General features: G+C 43.1%; 1 protein-coding gene across 2 annotated transcripts in view; it reads right to left on the reverse strand.

Annotated features, from left to right (window-relative positions):
• Positions 1-5310: 5310 nt before the first annotated feature.
• Positions 5311-23815, reverse strand: part of LOC144485259 (scavenger receptor cysteine-rich domain-containing protein DMBT1-like) — a 33163-nt gene continuing 14658 nt past the window's right edge. Inside the window, exons 5-15 of one of the 2 annotated variants that reach the window (XM_078203475.1) lie at positions 22984-23298; positions 21364-21678; positions 19959-20276; positions 19817-19873; positions 19408-19719; positions 19229-19267; positions 18934-19050; positions 16239-16325; positions 12879-12989; positions 12245-12376; positions 5311-5737 (exon numbers count right to left, since the gene is read on the reverse strand). In XM_078203475.1, coding sequence (XP_078059601.1) covers positions 5691-5737; positions 12245-12376; positions 12879-12989; positions 16239-16325; positions 18934-19050; positions 19229-19267; positions 19408-19719; positions 19817-19873; positions 19959-20276; positions 21364-21678; positions 22984-23298 — 1850 coding nt within the window. In that variant the 3' untranslated portion in view covers positions 5311-5690. The remainder of the gene's footprint in view (positions 5738-12244; positions 12377-12878; positions 12990-16238; positions 16326-18933; positions 19051-19228; positions 19268-19407; positions 19720-19816; positions 19874-19958; positions 20277-21363; positions 21679-22983; positions 23299-23815) is intronic. The other variant, XM_078203476.1, reaches the window with a different exon arrangement.

A 23815-nucleotide genomic window follows, 5' to 3' on the forward strand; every position in this document is an offset into this window, starting at 1 on the left:
AAACTCTGTGGGGGTTACAAATAGTGGGACATGAACCCAATATCCCGGTTGAGGCCGTCCTCGTGTGTGCGGAACTTGGCTATCAGTTTCTGCTCAGCGACTCTGCGCCATCGTGTGTCGCGAAGGCCGCCTTGGAGAACGCTTACCCGAATATCAGAGGCCGAATGCCCGTGACCGCTGAAGTGCTCCCCAACAGGAAGAGAACAGTCTTGCCTGGTGATTGTCGAGCGGTGTTCATTCATCCGTTGTCGCAGCGTCCTCAGTGTGAGGACATAGGAGTCCTGTGCTCTTCTCTTTCACCATCATCCCTTTTGTCATGTAATCACTCCGGCACTTCCATTTTGTTCTTTTCTCATCACCAGTCCATCCCTAGCTCCCTGTCCCTGAAAACAATTTAACTCACTACGATTTCCAATTGCTAATTTTAGCTAATTGAACTGAAACTAAATCTGTTTCTATCTTCTCAGATACTGCCTGTCCTGCTGAGAGATTCCAACATACTTTATTCATATTTCAGATTGACAGCATCAATAGTATTTTGCCTTCTATATGAACTGAAGTTGTGTTTTGTGAATGTCCCACACTGTACATTATTATTGTTCATGATCTTATGCTTCAAAAGACTGGGAATTTACCCTACTTCCTGTTGTTTTTCTCTCTCTGATCTCCAGTCTGTTTGGTCATGATCTCACCGATTCTTGTGCCGAGGATCTGGCCTCTGCTGTCAGTACAAACCGCTCACTGATAGATCTGAATCTGGGTTTCAATAAACTGGGAGTTGCAGGAGTGAAACTGCTGTCCGAGGCTCTGAGGAATCCAGACTGTAAAATGCAGAAGCTGCAGTAAGTAGCAGACTGTGTGATTGTCTCTATAATAACATTAAGGGTATTTAAATGGTCATTGGGTAAACATATGGATGATATTGGAATAGTGTAGGTTAGATAGGATTTAGATTGGTTTCACAGGTCGGCGCAACATTGAGGTCTGAAGGGCCTGTACTGCGCTGTAATGTTCTATGTTCTATAACTGAATATTCAACAATATAATTTGATCACTGGTATTTGCACAAAAAAAACTCAGTGCATTACGATTGGCGTCAGTTATTCATAAGGAAAACTGCTTTTACACTGACTCGTGACATTTATTTCTCTGATCCCTAAGGAGTGAGATGTCAGTGCCACAAATCTTTCTGTTGAGGGTGCGGGGGAATAATGTTATGGTTCACCCTCCGAGGTCTGCTCCTCCTCCTCAGAGGTGCACGGCTCTCCCTGGATACAGCATCCATTGATTTGTGAAAAGGGGAGAGTGAATAGATGACAGTAAATGGAGGACAGGACATGGTGGTGGAATCTCTCTGTTAGTAACAGATGACAGTACAGTCGAGAGAGGTGAACTTAGTTCGAATGATCAAGATGCAGAATTAGTTTGGGTAGAGATAAGAATCAGCAAATTTTAGTGGTCACTTGTGGGAATCATTTATCGGCTCCTGACAATCGTCACAATCTCCGACATTTTATAAGGAAAAATAATGTGGGTCTTGTAAAAGCTTACTGCAATAATCACGGGTGATGTTAATTTTCATGTACAAAGAAGAACAAAGAACCATACAGCACAGTAACAGGCCCTTCGGCCCACCGAGCCTGTGGTGACTCCTAATCCTTATTCATACCCAGTACTTATTGCCCATATGCGGTTTATATTCCTCTGTTCATCTCCTGTTCATGTTTCTATCAAGATAAACCGTGAACGTAGGGAACATGCTTGCTTCCGTCAACTTCACTGGCTGTGCATTCGAGGCACCCACCAACCTGTTTGTGAAAACTCTCCCCGCACGTCTCCTCAAAACTTTCCCCTCTTGCCTTCAAACTGTCCCCTCTTGTAGTTCACCTTTCCATTCTGGGGAAAACCCTCCAATTATCCACCATATTGATATCTCAATCAGTTCACAACCTCAGCCTCGGTCCTTCCAGTGAAAACAATCCAAGTTTATTCAACGTCTCCTCATAGCTTAAACAGACCAGGCAACATCCTTGTAAACTTTCTTTGCACCCTCTCCAAAGCATCCAAATCCTTCTGGTAGTGTGGTGAACAGAACTGCACGCAATATTCCACATGTGGCCTAACTATAGTTTAATACAGGTGTAACATTACTTGCCACCATTTATGCTTGATGCCCTGGCCGAAGAAGCAAGCACGCTGCATGCCTTGTTGACCAAGTTATCCACCTGTGTTGCCACTTTCAGGGATCAGTGGACCATTACGCACAGATCCCTCTGTATGTCAATGCTCCTGTTGTTTTACTCTTTCTGCCTCTCTCCCTTTCTCTCCGTTGTCTCTCTCTCGCCCTCCAGCTACCTATCTCCCTCTCGCTGTCTCCTTCTCGCTGTGTCTTCCTCGCCCTGTCATCACTCCCTCTTTTTCCCATCCTCCAGTCGCCTCGTTTTCCTGTCTCCCGCTCTTGATATTTCTCCCTTCTGCTCTACCCCGTTGCTCTTGCTCTCTCCTCTTGTCTTTTGCTCCCCCACCCCCTTTCTGACTTCCCACTCGCTGTCATCCTCTCTCGTAATATTCCCCTCTCGCTATCTCTTCCTCTCACTGTCTCTCCCCCTCACTGTCTTCCCAGTATCTCAAAGCTTCACCCTGTCTCTCTCTCTCTCTCTCTTTCCAGAGAAGGGACATCTCAGTCTGGCTTGTGAAAGTGTCAGGGGCTCTCAATGTTTGTTTTCTCTCTCCAACTCTCTCTCCCCCTGACACATTTTCCATCTCACCATCTTATGAGTGGTTTGGGATAGAGTTGTAAGGGGTGGAAGGTTTGTGAGGGATGAATGGTTTATGAAATGTTGAGGTTGATATATCCACCATCTTATCTGAATTTGTTGATGTCCTGGTAGCGGATGAAATGCGTCACCACATTGACAGATCTTTTTATTTTACTCTGTCACCTTGGCAGATGTCTCCACATTAAGGTTATTGCACAAAATATAATTTCATGATGTATGGGGTAACGTATTTGCACCGACGGAAGATTGGCGAGCCAACAGCAAACGGAAAATTGTTTGTAAGGATGTGACAAGTGGTCTGCCACCGGGATCTGTGCTGGGTCCACAACTTTTTTTTACAATTTGTATGTGAATGACTTGGATGAAGGGACTGAAAGTACGGTTGCCAAATTTGTTAATGACACAAATATTAGTTTCCAATTGTGATGACGGCGGAAGGAGGCTACAAAGAGACATAGATAGGTTACGTGAGTAGACAAAAACCTGACACATGGAATATAAAGTGGAGTAATGGGAAATTCGCAATGTTGATGCGAATAATACAAAATAAGTTTATTATCCAAATGACGTGAGGCGGTAGAGCTCTGAAATGCAGAGTAATCTGGGTGTCCTGGTGCTTGAATCGCAAAAAAGCCAGTATACAGCGACAGCAAGTCATTGGCAAAGCTAATGGAAGGGTAACATTTACTGTGAGGGGAAATGAATACAACATTCGGGAGGTTGTGCTTCAGTTCGATAGGGCATTGGTGAGTCTACAACAGGGTTATTGTACGGAGTTATAGTCCCCTTATTAAAGGAAAGATGCAAATCTATTGGAAGGAGTGAAGAAAAAGTGTACTGAACTAATATATGTAATGGGCTGGTTGCTGATGAAATAAGTTTGGAGAGACCCGGTTTGCATTCACTGCAGTTTAGGAGAGTAAGGAGCGACTTGATCAAAGCCTCCAAGATCCTGACGAGTACTGAAAGGGTAGATGTGGAAAGGATGTTGTCTCTTGCTGGAGAATCTAGAACAAGGGGGCGCTATTTGCAACATTGGGTCGTCCATTAACCGGACAATATTTCTTTATTGTTGGCCATTAAGCGATTTGTTAATGAATTCCTAATTATGCTAAATTTCCAATTTCCTTGTATGATTACACCCAACATGTTTCTGAACTCATAAGGAATAACCTGACAATTCCCCAATTTGACAGCAATTTGAAGCAATTTGAATGCTTCTTCACCTGGCACTCTCTCCTCCCACCGCTGGTGTGTCACTCCCTCTCTCTCTGGCACTCTCTCCTCCCACCGCTGGTGTGTCACTCCCTCTCTCTCTCTGCACTCTCTCCTCCCACCGCTGGTGTCGCTGTCACTCTCCCCTTCTCTGTCACTCTCTCATCCCACTGGTGGGGCAGCTGTGCTCCCCCCTTCTCGCTCTGTCACTTTCTTCTCCCACAGCTGATGCCCCTGTTTCTCGTCCTCTCGCTCTGTCACCCCGACCACGGCTGGTGTCACTCTCTCCTCCAATCGCCTGAGTCACTGTCTCTCCCCCTCTGGTTCTGTCACTCTATCCTCCCACCGCTGATAGCTTTGTTTCCCCCCCTCCCTCGGTCAGTCACTCAAACCATCTCAGGGGTCACTGCCTCTCCCGCTCTCGCTATGTCACTCTCCTCCCACAGCTGGTATCTCTGTTTCTCTTCCTCCTCTCACTCGTTTGGTGGCACAGTGGTTGGCACTGCTGCCAGACAGTGCCAGGGAACCGGGTTCAATTCGTGGCTTGGGTCACTTTCTGTGCGAAGTCTGCACGTACTCCCCATGTCTGTGCGGTTTTCCTCCTACACTCCAAAAAATGCGCTGGTTAGGAGGATTGACCATGCTAAATTGTCACTCAGTGTACCCGAACAGATGCCACTGTGGTGGCTAGGGGATTTTCACAGTAACTTCATTGCAGTGTCAAGGTAAATCTACTTGTGATACTAATAAATCAACTCTCTCCTCCAACCGCTGGTGCCACTGTCTCTGCAACTCCCTTTTCGACAACTTTTTTGACAACAAGGCGTAGTGGACCTGACACAGCGGAATACAGCAAGTTCACAAGCAGATAAAAAACGCGAGCGAGGTGGGCCGATATTTAAACATTTCAGTCTTAATCTGCGCTCAGAAAATGGTGTCTGAATTGTTCAGTTTTACCACCATTTCCTGTATTTATAAAATGACAGTCTTCAGCTAATGCATATTTTTGTTTTAATGGCCGCAACAATCGAAGAATAGTTAGAATTGCCGGGCGATAGCGCCGGGGCTTATCTGAAGTAAATCAAAACTAATGGATTACTCGATATAAATCTTGTGGAATTAAAATGAAAAGGAGACATGTAAATCTGACCAGCATCTTCACATCTCCCGGCACTCAATAGCCTCTAGTGTTAGGAGTCGTGCTGGAATGCAACATCGCGTTTTATTTCGTTGCTGGGGAGATGCAGTGGACCCTCCCCCTCGCCTCCAAAACGATCTCGAGTACAACAAATGAAGAAAACGGAAGCAAACCATGTACGTATCTGTCCTAATCTTTATTTAAAGGCATAAGGAGGGAAGCTTTTACAAAATAAATGTCAAATGCACTTGACAAAAATACCATCAAATCTCGAATTATAATAGCGGCTCCGTTCCACAGTGCAATGCGACCTAACAGCTTTAATATGGGCAGTGCAATACTCGATATACATTCTGCGTTGTTTCTCATTGTTGATTGTACAAAACGTTTAGTCTTTCACGCAAAACAAAAAGAGAAATGTGAATTCACAAAACACAGCATGAAGTAATGTCCCATTGATACAAAAACAACAATATTTATATCTGGACTTAAGCATATTCGACATGGCGATACTTGTGGAAAAGTTAAGGGCGTCCGCTTTAATTTAATACCATGATTCATATGTCTGAGGACGTCACATCCTGGATATGTTGATGACTATGACCTGAAACGGTAAAAGAGAAATGAGTGAGGATTACAATCATTTCCACAATCAGTTCAACACTTCACAAGTACTTGTATTAAATTCCAGCTCAACTGGCTGTTTCTTTCTATGCAAAACACACTGCACAGTCTCTCTGATACCTTCAATGTAATGCACCACTGAAAATACTGCAGGAAATCACAGCAGAAACCACGTGAGACAGGTCACATCCCTACACTGGCACTCACATTGCAAAATGTCATAAAAATAACGTTTAACAGTATATTGTATATGTGCAACTTCGGAGATCAATGGTCACTGCTCAATGGCAGTTAAAACCCGGGCTTGTGCCACAGATAGCATTGTTATTCTTAGCTGGCGTGGAAGGAACCGATAAGATGGGATCAATGCCAATCTACTGTACACTGTGGGGGTAGACATATTTTTGGTGAACTTTGGGCTTAAAGTAGGTTCTTTGTTTAATACAATTCTGCGCATTCGCGACAGGAACTAAAAACAAATGCCGCATTATTCTTTGATCGACTGCACACCAGAGCGAGTATATTCCACACAAGAGGGCGGGAGATTGCAGTAATAATCAGAGGTGATAATCAATTCAGAAAGCTGTCGCAGCATGGGACTCCATGAAGGACATCAGAAATGACAGGGATTTCCTCACAGTATCCATGAAATGCTAAATTTCAATCTGAAGTCAACTTTGTTCATTAATTTAGCAATCAATTAAACATTGCACAAAAACATCAATATTTAAATATTGGAATATAATACAAGTACTTGTGAAGTGTTGAACTAATTGTGGAAATGATTGTGTGAATTTTAATCGCAGGTTGAAAACAACATTTCATAGCCCCTCAGCTGGAGCTAGTTAATTGGAAAACAGGATTAATGAAGCATCAGAAGACTTGAATGTCGGGCCAAAAACAGAAGGCTCTTCAGTGTGGCCTTGTCTGGAGCTTCGTGAGACAGGAAGTCACAGGGCTGAGTTTGAAGGAATGATGCAATTTAATTTAAAGGTTGATTTCAATCTAAATATCAATCTGAAGTTCAGAATTTTTAACATTAAATAAAAACAAAGTAAGGGCAACACGGTTAGACAGTGGTTAGCACGGCTGCGTCACAGCTTCAGGGACCCCGTTTTCCATCCCGAAGTTTGCATATTCTCCCCGTGCATGCGTGGCGTGCCGGGTGCTCCGGTTTCCTCCCATCGTCCAAAGCAGTGCAGGTTCGTTTGATTGGCCATGCTAAATCGCCACTTAGTGTTAGGGAAACGAGCAGGGAAAATATTTACGGCCTGGCGCGGAGGTGCCACTGATGGTGGACTGATTGCGATACTATTGGGATAATGGCTTCTCATGTGATAGGAGTAACATCCCAATTCATGGTACCATATTTGGCTCCATTGTGCGAGAAAGAAGCAGAAGGTGTGGGAATGCAATGCTTATAGGAGTTTCAATTGTCAGGGAAAATGGAAGGCATTTCTTTGGCCGGAAACGATACTCCAGGCTGATGTGTCGTGTCCCTGGTGCTCGGGGTCAAGGAAGTCTCAGAGCGGTAAGAGGATGTTGTGCAGCGGGCGCTGAGCAGCCACTTGTCAAGATTTGCATCGGTATTAATCAAATGGGTAAAAAAAAAATCGATCCAAAAAGCCGAATATGGGGAGTTGGGATGGAAATTGAAAAGTATTACCTCAACTGTAGTGATTTCAGAGTTACTATCAGCTCCATGTGTTCGTCAATGTGCAGAAGGACATATCAGCTGATACCCGGCTGGGGAAATGGTGCTATGGTGACGGGTTTTAGATTCCTGGGACGTTGAGGCCGGTTCTGGGGGTACGGGGAGCGGGGGTGGGTGGGGGGGGGGGTGGGGAGGGAGGTGGGGGGGGGGGGGGGTGTTGGTGGGGAGCGGGTGGGATTAAAACAAATTGGATGGGTTGCACCTGGCCTGGACAGGAAATGCGGTCCTGTGGCGAGTATTTGATCGTGTGATTAGGAAGGAATAAAATGGAATGACAAGCGGATGGGAACGCAAACTGTAACATAGGAAAGAGAAACACGAGAAACAGTAATAAAAGAGAGAACAGTAAAATGCAACATCGGGAGCTCGGATAATCAACGACGAGGGGCAAATATGGTCACAGCACATAAAGGATTAATAATGGCAGCAAGGCAATCCTAACGCTTTATATTTTAATGCACAAGGAATTCAGAATAGGTTAAACGACAGCGCAAACTAAGGTACCTGGATTTGACCGAATATCTTTTACGAAGACTTGGTTGCAAGTAAATCAAAGCTGGGAACTGAATTTTCAGTGACATTCGACCTTTCACAATGCCAGGAGGGAAGGAGAATATGGTGGGGTAGCACTGTTACTAAGGGCTGTTACTGATGAACACTTTTGTGAAAGAGCATCTCGGCATAGATGAAATAGGGTCCGTGAGGATGGAGGTAGAGAACAGGAAGGGAAAAAATGCATTGGTAGTAGGATAGGATACACCGTGAAACAATATCCACGTCGCAGGAAAAGCAATATACCAACAAGTAGGAGCATGTAAAAATAATAGACCAATAATTGTGTTTCAATTTAATCATTGTGTTGATTGTTTTAATAAAGTTGGGAAGGAGAGCTGCAGCCACAATGTCACAGAGGACATTGTGGATAGATTACTGGAACAATATATCATGGTGAAAATCAGGGAACAACCAATCTTGACTCTGGTGATGGTTAAAGAGGCAGCTTCAATAAATGACTGCGGCATAAAGGATCCCCTGGGAAGCTGCGATCAAAACATGATGGAGTTAAATTATCAGTTTGAAAGTGAGAATTTTGTGTTGAAAACAGCGATGTTTGAATAAAATAAAATCCAATGTGAGCATAGAGTTAGATGAAGTAAACTGGGCGGATAGATTAGCGAGGAAGACAGTAAGCACGCAGTGTCCGGAATTTATGGAGGCAATTCATGACTCTCCACACAAATATATTCTCAGAAGGATTAAAGATCCTAAGAGAGGGATAAACCAATCATGGCTCACCATGGAATTGAAGTCGAGAATTGATTTTAAAGGCAAATATCAGGAAACATATGTCATTTAAAAGCCCAAAGACTGGGAGACATTCAGAATCCAGCAAATAAGTTAGAAAAATATATTATAGAGAGAAAAAAAATACTACAGCTGGCAAGAAATATAAAAACTGGCAGAAGATCTTCACTGAATATACAAAAAGGCAGAGAGCTTAAAGTAAACCATTTCTCCTTAGAAAAATGATTCTGGGGAAGTCGTTTGGGGGAACGAGGAAATGGTAGAGGAGTTCAACAGATATTTTGCACCATTCTATATGATGGAATATATTTCCAACACGCCATCAATACTACAGAATGTGGCGGAGGAATTAAGTACCATGTCCATCACGAGAGAATAAATACTGGACGAACTAATGGGCATAAGGGGGAATAAATCCAATGGCCTTGCAATTATAATCATTGTAGCCACAATGGATGCATTGATTGCAATCTTCCAGAAATCCTTGGATGATGAAGAAGGGCTTGAGGAAGGGAAAACTGCCAATGTGACACCTCTATTCACAAAGGCAGAGGGAGGAAGGAAACAGCTAACAATAGATAACCCCAACATCAATCGTTTGTAAAATGTTGAAACCAATTTTTAAGGAAGTAACAACAGCACATTTGTAAAATCATAATCTAATCAAGCAGAGTCTGTGTGTCTTCAAGTACGGAAAATCTTGACAATTTATTAAAAATTTCAAAAAATGTGTCAATCTGATTGGGTAGTGCAGAAGCAGTCAACGTGTTGCATTTGGACTTCCAGAAGTCTTCAGCAGAATGGCTCACAAAAGACTAAGTCAGAACATACGAGCTCATGGTTTTGGAGGTAATATATTGGCATTGATAGAGAATTGGCTGGAGAGCAGGAGACAGCAAGTGGGAATAAGGGGTTATTTTTCAGTTTGGCGACCTGTAGCCAGTAGGGTTCTATAGGGATGACTGCTTGACGCAACTTTTTACAACATATTTTAATAACTTGGAGGAAGGATGCAAACCTACTGAAGACAAATTCAGAGACGGTCGTAAAATTGGTCGATAGACATGTTTTGAGAGGACTGCAAACATTTTACAAAGATATATTGATAGGTCAAGTGAACGGGCAAAAATTGTCGCAAAGCGTAAAATGAAAAGTTACTTTATTCAGAAGGGAAAACAAAATAACATTGAATTATTTAATTGGAGAAAAACTACAGGGAGCTAAAATACACAGGAACTTAGCGGTACGTGTGCACGAATCACAGAAGGGCAGCAACAGGGGTCTCAGGAAATCATTACCTGATACTGGAAAGACCACAACTGGAGTACTGAGCATTTGATTCGGGACAGTTCAGAGAAAGGCCCCTGGGATGATCGCAGGCATCAAGGGATAGTTTTAGGAGGACAGGCTAAATAGGTTGCCGCTATTCGCATTTTTATTCAGAAGAATGAGAGGTGATCACTCTGAAACACAGGATTCTTATCGGGAACGACAGGATAAATTCTGAGAGGATGCTGCCCCCATTAAATATTCTAGCACCAGACTGCGCAGAATCAGAATAAAGGGGCACCAACTTAAGACTGACATTTGAAGTTTTTTTCTCCTCTCAGCGGGTTGTTAATCTTTGGAACTCGTTGCCACAGAGAGCTGAGGAGGCAGAGTCCTTGTGCACATTTAAGACTTTGCTAGGTATATTATTGGTCAGTAAAGGAAACGAGGGATACGGAAAAGGGCAAGAGAGTCAATATGATGAATGTCTGATCAGTAATGATCCACTGAAGGGCGGCCCAGGCTCGAGGGGCTGAACGGCCTCATCCTGTTCTAATTTATAACAAAGAACAAAGAACAGTACAGCACAGGAAACAGGCCCTTCGCCCCTCCAAGCCTGTGCCGCTCCTTGGTCCAACTAGACCAATAGTTTGTATCCCTCCATTCCCAGGCTGCTCATGTGACTATCCAGGTAAGTCTTAAACGATGTCACCGTGCCTGCCTCCACCACCCTACTTGGCAGTGCATTCCAGGCCCCCCCCACCCTCTATGTAAAAAACGTCCCTCTGATGTCTGAGTTATACTTCGCCCCTCTCAGCTTGAGCCCGTGACCCCTCGTGATCGTCACCTCCGACCTGGGTAAAAGCTTCCCACTGTTCACCCTATCTATACCCTTCATAATCTTGTAAACCTCTATTAGATCTCCCCTCATTCTCCGTCTTTCCAAGGAGAACAACCCCAGTCTACCCAATCTCTCCTCATAGCTAAGACCCTCCATACCAGGCAACATCCTGGTAAACCTTCTCTGCACTCTCTCCAAAGCCTCCACGTCCTTCTGGTAGTGCGGCGACCAGAACTGGACGCAGTACTCCAAATGTGGCCTAACCAGTGTTCTATACAGCTGCATCATCAGACTCCAGCTTTTATACTCTATACCCCATCCTATAAAGGCAAGCATACCATATGCCTTCTTCACCACCTTCTCCACCTGTGTTGCCACCTTCAAGGATTTGTGGACTTGCACACCTAGGTCCCTCTGTGTTTCTATACTCCTGATGACTCTGCCATTTATTGTATAACTCCTCCCTACATTATTTCTTCCAAAATGCATCACTTCGCATTTATCCGGATTAAATTCCATCTGCCACCTCTGCGCCCAATTTTCCAGCCTATCTATATCCTGCTGTATTGCCCGACAATGCTCTTCGCTATCCGCAATTCCAGCCATCTTCGTGTCATCCGCAAACTTGCTGATTACACCAGTTACACCTTCTTCCAAATCATTTATATATATCACAAATAGCAGAGGTCCCAGTACAGAGCCCTGCGGAACACCACTGGTTACAGACCTCCAGCCGGAAAAAGACCCTTCGACCACTATCCTCTGTCTCCTATGGCCAAGCCAGTTCTCCTCCCATCTAGCCACTTCTCCTTGTATCCCATGATCCTTAACCTTCTTAACCAACCTGCCATGTGGGACTTTGTCAAATGCCTTCCTGAAATCCATACAGATGACATCCAAGGCCCTTCCTTCATCAACCGTTTTTGTCACTACTCAAAAAACTCCACCAAATTTGTAAGGCACGACCTCCCTCTTACAAAACCATGCTGTCTGTCACTAATGAGATTGTTCCGTTCTAAATGCACATACATCCTGTCTCTAAGAATCCTCTCCAACAACTTCCCTACCACGGACGTCAAGCTCACCGGCCTATAATTTCCTGGGTTATCCCTGCTACCCTTCTTAAACAACGGGACCACATTCGCTATCCTCCAATCCTCAGGGACCTCACCCGTGTCCAAAGAAGCGACAAAGATTTCCGTCAGAGGCCCAGCAATTTCACCTCTCGTCTCCCTGAGCAGTCGAGGATAGATGCCATCAGGCCCTGGGGCTTTGTCAGTTTTAATGTTCCCTAAATTTATCATGTACTGATCCCGAGCGACTGTCAAAGATACGGAACAATCAAAGATTTATCTCACCCAGAGTGCCGAGATCACCGCTGGAACTTGTCAAAGTGAAGATACCATCAGGGCCGTGGTTCAGCAGCAAGTGCCCCCTCTGAGAGTCAATGGTTTCAGTCTCAGCATCGTCATAGTCTGTCAAAGCAGGAGCTGAGAGGTAAAAGTATTTAAATTGAAGTTAATTAGTAATGAAGGACAGTTGGAATGATATCCTTAAATGTGTATTTCCGCAGTCATGACGTGACAGAGACATTGATCTATTGTGGCGTGGAGGCCAGTGAATTAGAGCATGGAGAATTATTGGACGAAATTTTGTGTAGTATTTTTCAATTTTCGTTCAAATTTATACCGTTTCCAATGAGTCACCGATCCCACAAACCAATACACAATTCACAGCCAAGAGAGGCTTCTGGGGAGATACATGGTACTTTAAAAAAATAATAATTTCAATTGTTGGGAACGATGATAAGACATTGTTTCAGACTCAAAGTTTCTGTAACTGAAATCATTCTGCAATATCTGAGCTACTTGGCACTGTCATTTCATGTTGTACACGTCAGGGTGTACACATTTGGAGATTTCAGAAGCTATTTCACATATTACAGAGTGAGAAGGCTCGGAAGGAAATGGTAGAATGTGAACTTCGACCTACCCTGAATAGAGGAGGATTCCACTTCTGGATATTCTGATCCAGGATCCGTGACTCCCAAACGGTGACTGGCGTAATATTCAATCTGATTGGAGGAGTCAATGCTTGAAGAAACTGGTAAGCACAAAATAATTGGTTGGTTGGCAAATTGTTTGTCGAGTCATTACGAAGTTATCATGGCAGAGAGTGGTTCAGAAAGTCAGAGTCGAGATCACAACAACTTCATCGCCTCTGTGGCAATATCCTGGCATTTGACCATGGCGCCAGTTTGGGAGAACAGTCAGCAGACTGACTGTAGTGGTTCAAGGTGAAGAACCAGCACCACCTTATTGGACAAAAATGTTGCTCTGGCTCCGAAATGTCCAGTCCCTTAGGAGACATAATGTGTGAGAAATCAGAGAACAGGGAATAATGTAAGGAAAAATCCATTATGTCTGGGTCAGTGGACTGACTTTTATGATCCAGAATCACTTCTCCCTTCCGTATTATCCCCCTGCCTTTTATCCTCAGATGAAAATCCACAGAATCATAGATACCCGATCGTGCAGAGGAAAGCTATTTGACCCATCGCGTTTGCACCAACAATAATCTCACCCAGGCTCTATCCCCGCAATCCCACATATTGACGCTACTAATCGCTCCAACTTGCACTAAGGGACAATTTAGCACAGCCAATCAACCAAATGCGCACCAAATGGAAGGAATCGGGAGCACCCAGAGGAAAGCCTCGCCGACACGGGGGGAAGGTGCAAACTCGACAGACTGTGAACCAAGCCGGGAATTGAACCCAGGTCCCTGGAGCTATGAGGCAGCAGTGCTAACCATTGTGCCACCGTGTCGCCAGCAGTAGTGAAAACATTTGGGATTTTCACAGTAACTTCATTGCACTGTTAATTTAAGCCTACTTGTGACGAATAAATAAACGTTTATTTTCCAATCATGGAAGCCCCGTGCAAGACACAAGAGAAGAGCATGAATAGGCTCAATAGGATCTCGTTTTTTTTTAACTTTGTTCAGCCATTCCGGATAGGTCTCAGCCCTTCGTACTGCCAATGTCTTTGTAAATTGTTTTCAACCCTCTCCTGATTCCTCCATTGTTTGACTAAATTCTGTTAAGAGCCATACAATCCACTCAAAATTGCATCAGAACAATGTTCGACTGACTTACAATTCACTTTTGAACATTTTATCAACGCAACATATTGTGTCAATGTTTGAAATCGGAAACAAAAACAGAAAATGCCAGATGTCAGCAGGCGAGGCATGAAAACGAGTCATTGTCACTCAAAGTGTTGGATTTGTTCTCTCTCCAGATCTGCTGACTTTGTCCAGCATTTCCCGCTCTTTTGTTTGTTTTAGAAATGAACTTTTGTGTTTGTTTTGGCTTCTGGTGAACTTTTCTGCCTGCTAAGAATTAATTGTGTACTTTTGCATCTTCAGTCAATTTTATGAACTATGGCATTTAATGGAGGGATACAAAAGAATGGTCTAGTTTGGACCAGGGAGCGGCACGGGCTTGGAGGGCCGAAGGGCCTGTTCCTGTGCTGTATTGTTCTTTGTTCTTTGTAATTTCTTCTTCTATGTAATATATTACAGTGTGTTTTTTCTCACCAAGTTATCATTTATCAGTTAAATATATTGAGCTTCATTTTCAAATCTGATGTCCGTTATAGCAAGTTTATGAATGTTTTCTTGTAATCCCCTTGGCTACTTTTCTTTCCAAAAAAAGCTACCATCGTTAAAATGCAGTTTTGAATAGATAAATTATAAACAAGTGATCCCAGTGCCGTATTCATCTGGGACACCAATTCTAATTGTCTTCCGTCTATAGAAACACATTTTACCCCTCAATTTGATAACTTTATTGCAGCCAGTCCATACCAATTTTACGCCTTCCCCATGATTCCATACACAGGAAGTAAAGACTTGTATAGGCTATTCACTGCCAGCCGGTTTCAAACACTTTACAGCTAATGAAGTAGTTTTGAAATGTCGTCTTTGCAATGTGGGAACTCAAAAGACAATTTGTGCACTGCAATCTTTCACGGTAAATAACAACAATTTAATAATGAAGTGGTAATCTGATTTTCTGAATTTGCTTAAGTGATAAATGTTGTTCCGGGCAAACCTGCTAATTCAAGTCTTCTTTAGCATGGTCAACTGATCATTTATATCCAATAGAGAAGGCATCTTGGCCATTGGGTGAACAGCTTCTATGAAAGATCATATGGCCAAGTGTGCAGCAACTCGCTCAGCAGGGCACCGGAGTGTCAGCTTTATTTACCTGTTGAAGTTCTGGAATGGAACATGGATCTGGAAACTTTGAGGGAGAGAAAAAACTGGTACCTACTGAAAGAGAGCTGACAGGTATGTCATTGTCCCATTCATTAGTGTATGAGATGGCAGTTTCCCAAACGAATTTTGGGCGTGAGGAAAATATGGTTATTATCTTTACCCTATCGACTCTGATGACTTTTTTTTTGAGATTTTGATGACGTTGATTACATGAGGTGTACTGACTTCTTTCTATTGCTTTAATGTAGATATTTTCTTTCCTCATTTTATCGAAATTTGATTAATTTTCCTCCCAATAATGTTCAGCAAATTCATCTCTATTTTCCTGGCATTCTCCTTTGTCTTTCCGAATCATAACATCAATATTTGCTTTCCGCCAGGACCCTGGCATTACACCCTTTAGTAATGATTCGCTGAAAAGCTGCAATGCTGCCTCTGCTAGAATTTCCCTTTCTTTGAAAATGCATGGATGTAAATGATGTTGATGTTGATGTTTTTAGTTCGTTTTTGTTTCTACCTGTTGATACCATTCCCAAACACATCTTGTGAAGTCATGTACTTAAGTGTTATCTCTGGAATAAACTGAAACAACTGAGTAATATGTGCCATTTCAGCATTGTTGACTGTTAGTAAAAATTGTCCCTCGGAACTACCTGAAGTTAATTCTGAATTGACATTTTATTCCTGTTTTGATTGAATATTTTGCTATTTTAGTTAACACTCCAATATTCACGAATATAGTAGTCCCCATTTGTCATCTTAACTAATTACGTCATCTTTTTTTCCCGATTCCTCATCTCGCTTGGCTCAGTTCACTCCTCCACTCCATTTCCCCCGTTGTTTTTGCATGTTTGCATTGGTGGTGTGTCTTTATACTTAATGTTTACATTTGTTTTTTGCTTGTTCTTGTTATTCAGCTTTGAATCGGACCAAAAATGGTTTCAAAACTACCCATTTTACCAAAAAAAGACGACCGTATCCAAGTATTTTCCCAAATACTAACCTGTCCCTGTAATTAGGCTCTGTGTATGCGGCCAGTGTAGCTTGGGTTTAAAAAAAAACACAAACCTGAAACACGAGACTGAGTGTATAGCTTCTCGGAAGGAACAATATCTATTTCTTCATAAATGGCTTGGTACAAAGCAGAATGTGGATCTGTTGGAGGAAGATCGGGATGGTTAGCATATTGTTGCATTCTGGAACTATATTTCTGTTTCTGATTTTTATTGATTTCAGATCTCACTCAATGTCGAGGTTAGATTCAAACCAGCGTCCCGCAGAATTTATCTTGTTTCTCTGTATCACCAATCTAGTGATGGTACCTCTGTCTCCATCATAAGGAACACTGAGGCATTTAGAAACCAAGAAAGGTTAGCGCATAAGATATGAATCAATAGAACTTGGTGTGAATTCAGATATATGCAGTAGTTTTGTTCATCTGTTCAAAACTGGTGGTGCAAAAGGTAGATCACATAATCAAAGGTCATTAGATTCCATGGCCATGTTTTAACATGGAGCAGGTCGGTAACCTGTCGCCAGAGGGGCGCCCCTCCATACGAAGCATAGCCGAACAGGAATATGTCCCGCTCTCACTGCCTGACATTGTTGCCTTGGAAGGATTTTACAGGAAGTGCTGACACTTTGTTCCTATAAATTCTTGGGACCGAACGTGGAGCATCTGACTCAGTGACCGGGAGGCTACTCACAATACCACCGGCATAGGTCCTGTAATATTAGTGCGATAGTTTTGATGGGATGCAGTATTGGCATTGATAATTGTGGAAAATCATACCATCACGTCTCAAAATGGGTAGAGCACCGTTAGAGAACTTGACACGAAAAAGAAACTCAGTGTTGGTTTGCAACCAATTGTAAGTGGAAACATAATGTCAGTTGCTAAATCATTAATGAACACGTAGGAACATAGGAATTTTGAGGGACATAGGAATTAGGAGCGAGAGTAGGCATTTCAGCCATTTGAGCCCGCTCCACCATTCTGTATGATCATGGCTGATCTAAAAACAGGTCAAATCCAGAAAACCTGCCTGCTCCATACGAGCTTTATCCAGCTTTAATTGAGAAACATTTGTTCCTTTCTTGAATCTGCTGACAGATTCTGTCTCCCCTGCACTCTGGGCAGTCTTTCCACATGTTCACAACCCTCTGAGAGAATTGATCACTCACCTCAGATTTTGAACGACTTCGTCTCACTCTTAATCTATGAGCCTTTGTTTTAGACTCTCCAACAAAGGGGAATATCTGTTCAACATTCACCTCATCAATCCCTTTAGCATTTTATGTACCTCAATCAGATCCGTCCCGTCCCCCCCGCCCCCCGCTTTTTCTTTTGATATCCAGCGAGTAAAAGCCCAAGTTATTCAAACGCTCCTCGTATGGTAGCCCATTCGTCCCTGGAATCAATCTGGTGAACATCCTCTCAACTGCTTCCAGTGTCAACACATCCTTCATCAGGTATGGAGGCCAAATCTGGACACAATACTCAAGGTGTGGTCTCACCAAGGTCTTATCCATTGTTAAGAACATTTATTTACATTTAAAATCCTGTCCTTTTGCAATAAATGCCAATATTCGATTTGCCTTTCATATTAAATGCTGCACCTGCACATTCACGCACAAGGACACCCAAATCCCTCTGTACTGACACAGTTTGAATATGCTTCCCATTTGAATAATCATTTACCCTTTTAATTTTTACTGGCGAAAATGGATGACCACACACGTAGCCACATTAAGCTCCATCTGCCACGTTCTAGCCCATTCTCCTAGCCTATCAATATCCATCTGTAAACTCTATAATCTCATCAGAGCCTGCTTTCCCACTCATTTTCGGATCATCCGCGAATCTCGCTATGTTGCACTCTGGCCCTAATCACAGGCCATTTACATAGATTGTAAAGGTTGAAAACTGAACCCTGCGTCATCCCTCGTGTTCCATTTCGCTCGCTCTCCAGAGAAGGACCCATTTATCCCGACCCTATGCTTTCTCTCACTCAACCAATCCTCTATCCAAGCCAATATTCTGTGTCCAACCCCTGGGATCTAACACTCGTGTCCAATGCCTTCTAAAATCTAGATATGCCACATCCACATGATCCCCATCATCCACCTCGCTGTTTAAATTCTCAAACAAAACTAGCAAGTTTGTCAAACACAATTTGGCCTTCATTAAATCGAGCTGACCCTGGTGAATTCCGCTTTGTTTTCCATTGATCAGTTATCTCCTGCTTAATGACTGACTGCAACAACTTCCCACCACAGAGGTCAAAATAAGTGGGCTGAAATTTGCCACTTTTTGCGTCTCTCCTTTTTTGAATAAGGGTGTCATATTAGCGTGTTTCCAATCCACTGGTATCTCTCAAGAATCTAGGAAAAATTGGAATATCATAACTAATGCACCCACTATCTCTACTGCCATCGCCTTTACTACCAGAGAGTGCAGGCCATCTGAGTTCAATTTGTTGAATTCAACTTTTTAATCTATTGCAACAAAAATAAATCCCATTCCGCATCTCATGCACTGGCTGATGGAGAAGGACTATGAATGCAGATAACTTCCTCATTTATGTAATATTTACTGTTTCCCGTGTGGCTTTAAATAAATCATTGGCCAATGCTAAGTTAATTTGTTTCTGAAATGTACCGAGGTCATTCTGTGCAAAGCGGCAGAGAAGAGAAGCCCCTCTGATATTTGAATCAAAATCCATTACTCAGCATGGGTTCAGGGATATGATTTGAGCCTTACCTTTTATTGATGATCTCCTCAGCATTACTGCCAAAAGTGCGATTAACTCACAGATCAACAGGACACTGAGTGATATGCAGATCACCAGAGGGATGGAGGTGTTTCCATCTTCATGTCCTTGATGAAAGATTCATGAAAGTTTTAGCAGATAAAATGCTCTCCGTGCTTTTTAAATACTTACATGATTCATATTGTCGTTAGCAATTGAAAAAATTAAGGCAATGCCAATGTGTGACATTTTATTCCAATGTAAAATTAGCCATAATGATAACTGATATTTATTACTGAGACGTACCTGAAGGCGTGGGCGGAGAAGTCGGAGATAAATCGGGACCTGATGAAGATGTGGTAAAAGGGGCACAATTATTTGCATTGTTGGTCAGAAAGACAACTGAAAACATGATTTATATTCGGCAAAAGTCGGCCGGACAATGTCAAACAGTCCCAAACCGCACCGCTGAGTGGGACACCTACCGGAGCAAATCACACTGGCATCTTCCTTGTGATCACAGTCACCTTGAGCTAATGACGAAGAAGGGCAGTCAAACAGAATGGACTCGCTTCCGGCACACCTGACGTCATCCAGCCAGACAGGACCGTTACCCTGCCCAAAAGCGGCCCCTCCTGAGGCCATTAGAGCGGAGCCACAGCCCAGCTGTCTGCAGACAACACTGGCATCGTTCATACCCCACGAATCATCACAAACCGTGCCCCAGGCTCGATTACAGAAAATTTCCACTCTCCCCGAGCAGTTGTTGTTACCTCCAGCCAAGCGCAAACTTTGTCCTGAATTTATCACAGACAATAAATAAATTATTAACCTTGATGTAGCACAAGAGAGGAATACAATCAGGTAGCTGTTTTATGAAAGTTGGGAAAACACCTGATTCTCGCTTGCAGCCGTTTGCACTGTCCTGCTCTTGCTTCGGTGTGTCTCCCCCTGTTGATAAGACAAACATGCTGACTCCATGAGCTACATCAATATTTCAAATCACACCTGCAAGCAAAATGATTGATTGTGTTACCTGAACAAATGACACCTGCATCGTCCCCATGAGCACAGTTGTGTTGACCCCACGGATCTGCCTTGCACTGCCAGAGGGTCGACTCGTGTGAAAGGCACTCGACATTCTCCAGCCAAATAGGCCCGGATCCCACTCCGAATCGGCGAGAGCCATAGTCAATCAAATCGGGTATGCCACAATCCGACTGTTTACAGATAACTGCTGCATCTTTTCCACCCAGGTTGTCCGAACAAATTGTTCCCCAGGTCCCATTATAGAAAACTTCCACTCTGCCCTCACAGCGATGCACTCCCTTCGCCAAACGCAACTCTTTGTGGTCTGTCAAGCAAATAATAAACATCCAGATTGTTAGATTGTCAATTATGTCTCCACAGTATCTAATATGTGTTGTGGCAGTTGAGTTCTCGGTTTGCCGGAATTATTTTGCAAAGGTCAGCTGAAATCAAACAATATAATCAAGAATAGGCAACACTGATTTCAAATCGAACCATTTACATGATAGACCTTGTTGAATTATTTGCAGAAGCTGCAAGAATAATAAGAGGGGGGGGGGGGGATGCTTTAGGTGCAGTATGCGAAGATTACTGTCAGTGCTTCAAAAAATTCCCATATTGCTGACTCAGGAAAGACCAGGGAACCAATAAAAAAGTGGATAGAAAACTGGCAGTAAAATACCTCGTCACTTAAATAGCTGAATTTGCATCGTGAGGTTCACATGGATTGATGCTGGGTCACTGCCCCTTCGGATTTACATTAACTAGTTGGATTTTGGAATCGACAGTAAAGCAATGAAAGTTTATGGGGGCAGCAAATTGGTTTGTGTCGTGAATACTAAAGAGGGCTGTACATTATGTAAGAAAATTAAAATAAATGCCATGATGCACATGCAAATGACAGCTTAGCTGCAAAACTGATGAGTCCGAGAGAGGGAATTCTGATACAAAGCACAAAGTGGTTGCGTGCTTCTTGGGAACTAACAGATTAAATGATATATAGCTGTAGTGAAACCTGGTTATCCAGAACAATTAACATATAAACTGGTGAGATCAAAAGCTCGTGATCTTACTATTCATTGCTTTTAAATATAATTTTCCCACGCATAGAGCTAATAGCGATTTTAGGGGAACGTTGTTGTTCTTATTTGCAGAGAGTTGGGAGAACGTTTATGTCTGGACATGTGATACTTGATTCTTAAACATGCACTAAGTAAGTAAATAAGAGAGAAAGAAACAGAAGGAAACGCATCAAAAATAGGGTGGACAACTCACTTAGCGTTATTTAGGTCAGAATAAATGACAGAGAGGGATTTGGCCGAACGATCTTTGGAAGCGCTATTCTTCCGTAATTCAGGTACAGATCTTATGTATGAAGCTTCGGTTATAACTGAAGAAAATGGGACATTTACCAGAGCACATGATGTTCACATCTTCTTTATGATTACAGTCATGGTTACCCCACAGTGCGTGGGGACATTCCCAGAGAAATGATTCGTTCCCAGAACATTGCAGCTCATTCAACCAAATTGGGTCTGCGTCTGTTCCAGCCGAAGTAGGAAGAGGAAGCCGCAATGCGTGTCCACAACTCAACTGTTTGCAAGCCACGTCAGCGTCTGTCAGATCCCAGGAATCATCACAAACTGAGCCCCAGGTCCCTTTGTAATAAATCTCCAATCGGCCCGCACATCGGCTTCCACCGTCAGAGAGCCTTAACTGCTTGTGTTCTAATAGAAAAAAAAAGTGTCATGTTTTACTGCTAACACATAATAATCTTCTTGTAAAATTCGAGTTATTGGATAATGCCCATCTAAATTAAAACCGGCATTTTAACTGACGTTGACAGGTAAATAAATCTATGCTGGAGAATGCTGCCTGGTCTAACCTAAAATAAATAATGTAGAGTGTACAAATATTTCGGATATTCTGAACATCCGCCCGGCGATTTTGGGATTGCAACTGACCCATTCACTGCCGCATGTTTTACTTCAACATAAATTGTGTAATTGTGCTAATTGTTATTACACTTCCAATGTTTTAAGCAGACTTTATACTTTGTTTTTCGCTGCATGCTTTTTGTTTGCTGTGCCTACTTCCTCAGATATCTCAGTATTTCACACATTTATGTCAGAACAAATCTCTAAACATTGCAAATATATATCAGCTGACAGCGTCTTTGGAGAGCGAAAGGTCAAACGGTGACCTTTCCTGTGAACTCAGCCAATTTGCTGCTAAAATCTCCAGTGGTCCCTTGTTTACTCAATATTTCCGATTTCGAAAATGTTCCGATGACCGTCTCATCAAAAACACGTGAATGCAATCAAAACTTTTCTAAAAATAAACGCGTACATTCCAACTCAGCAGCAACGCCAACCGCACGCACAAACCCGCACTCACTCCCACCCTCGCCCCCCCGACACCACCACCAGCCCTGGCGCTTTGATCTACATTGGACTGTCTTCAGTCAATACATATTAGCTTCAAAATATCATGGTCATGTTCAAAGACATCTCTGCTCTCCACCCTTGATCGCGCTCCACCAGAGCCAGCCCAACTCCCCCAAGCGTTCATGATAACCAGCGCATCCATTTAAGGGTTTGGATTTCCTTCACACCTGACACTTTTTTGCAGCAAGCCTTTCTACACCTTATTTAAAGGTCATGCCGGTGGCGACAGGGATACAAGATTGGAATTTCCTCCTTAAATATCTCCCCTTTCTTCTTTCGTTGTATTGTTGAAACCCACCCCTGCGATCCGTAAATTAGGCCCCGTTGCCGATACTATCGTTATTTGTATTGGTCACAATTTACTGTCGGAAATTGCCCATAGATTTGTCAAGTTGTTAAATGCGTCAGAATATTTCAAATCATATTTGAAGTTTTCTTCTTCTCGTGACGTCCGATCCTGCATCCAAGCACCAGTGTGAAATATCTCAGCTGCGTGTTCCCGAGGAAGAAGTAAAGTATATTCCTCAGTTGACCAAGATTACATTTTTCCCTTTATGTTTCTGGAAAAGTGACCTGTTTATTCACCTGAGCACAGAACCCCTACGCCGATGCCGTCACTGCGATTCGGGTTCAATGTGAATTTACTGCACGTCTGGAGATGCGATTCGTTTCCTTCACAACGGACATCATTCACCCACACAGACCCTTCACCCTCTCCGTACTTTGAACTGTTATAGGCGGCTTCGGCTTCGCCGCAGCCCAGCTGTCTGCAGGCCACGTTCCCGTCATTCAGATCCCAGAGGCTGTCCTGCACTCTGCCCCAGCTGTGGTTGTAATAAATCTCCACTCGCCCATCACACCGACTTCCCCCATTCATCAATCTCAGTGACCAGTTTTCATCTGGGCGAAGAAAGGCATGGACAACAGTGGTTACAGTGCAGCAAATTAACTCAAATTAATTTCACCAGGACAGCTCCGTTTGTGAAAAGTTGAAGCATGTCATTGAGAGACTGTTTCGCACTGTCAGGCGGGAAGCTGAACAACCAGCACTCCTGCTCTGTGTCCAAAGCAAATAAGTTGATTAACAGAGAGATAATATATACTTGCGGAACGCAGGGATGGGCTGGCATGTGGGCGGACAAATAGAGTCAAAGAATCATCGAGGTTTACATCATGGAAACAGGCCCTTCGGCCCATCTTGTCCAAGCCACGCGGTTTTTTAAAACCCCTTAGCTAGTCACAATTGCCCGCATTTGGCCCGTATCCCTTTATACCCATCTTACCCATGTAACTGTCTAAACGCATTTTAAAAGACAAAATTGTACCCGCCTCTAATATTTCCTCTGGCAGCTTGTTCCAGACACTCACCACCTGTGTGAAAAAAAAGCCCAGTCTATCCGGCTTCTCCTTATAACTC

Source organism: Mustelus asterias, unplaced genomic scaffold (assembly GCF_964213995.1).
Source record: "Mustelus asterias unplaced genomic scaffold, sMusAst1.hap1.1 HAP1_SCAFFOLD_178, whole genome shotgun sequence".
NCBI classification, from domain to species: Eukaryota; Metazoa; Chordata; class Chondrichthyes; order Carcharhiniformes; family Triakidae; genus Mustelus; species Mustelus asterias.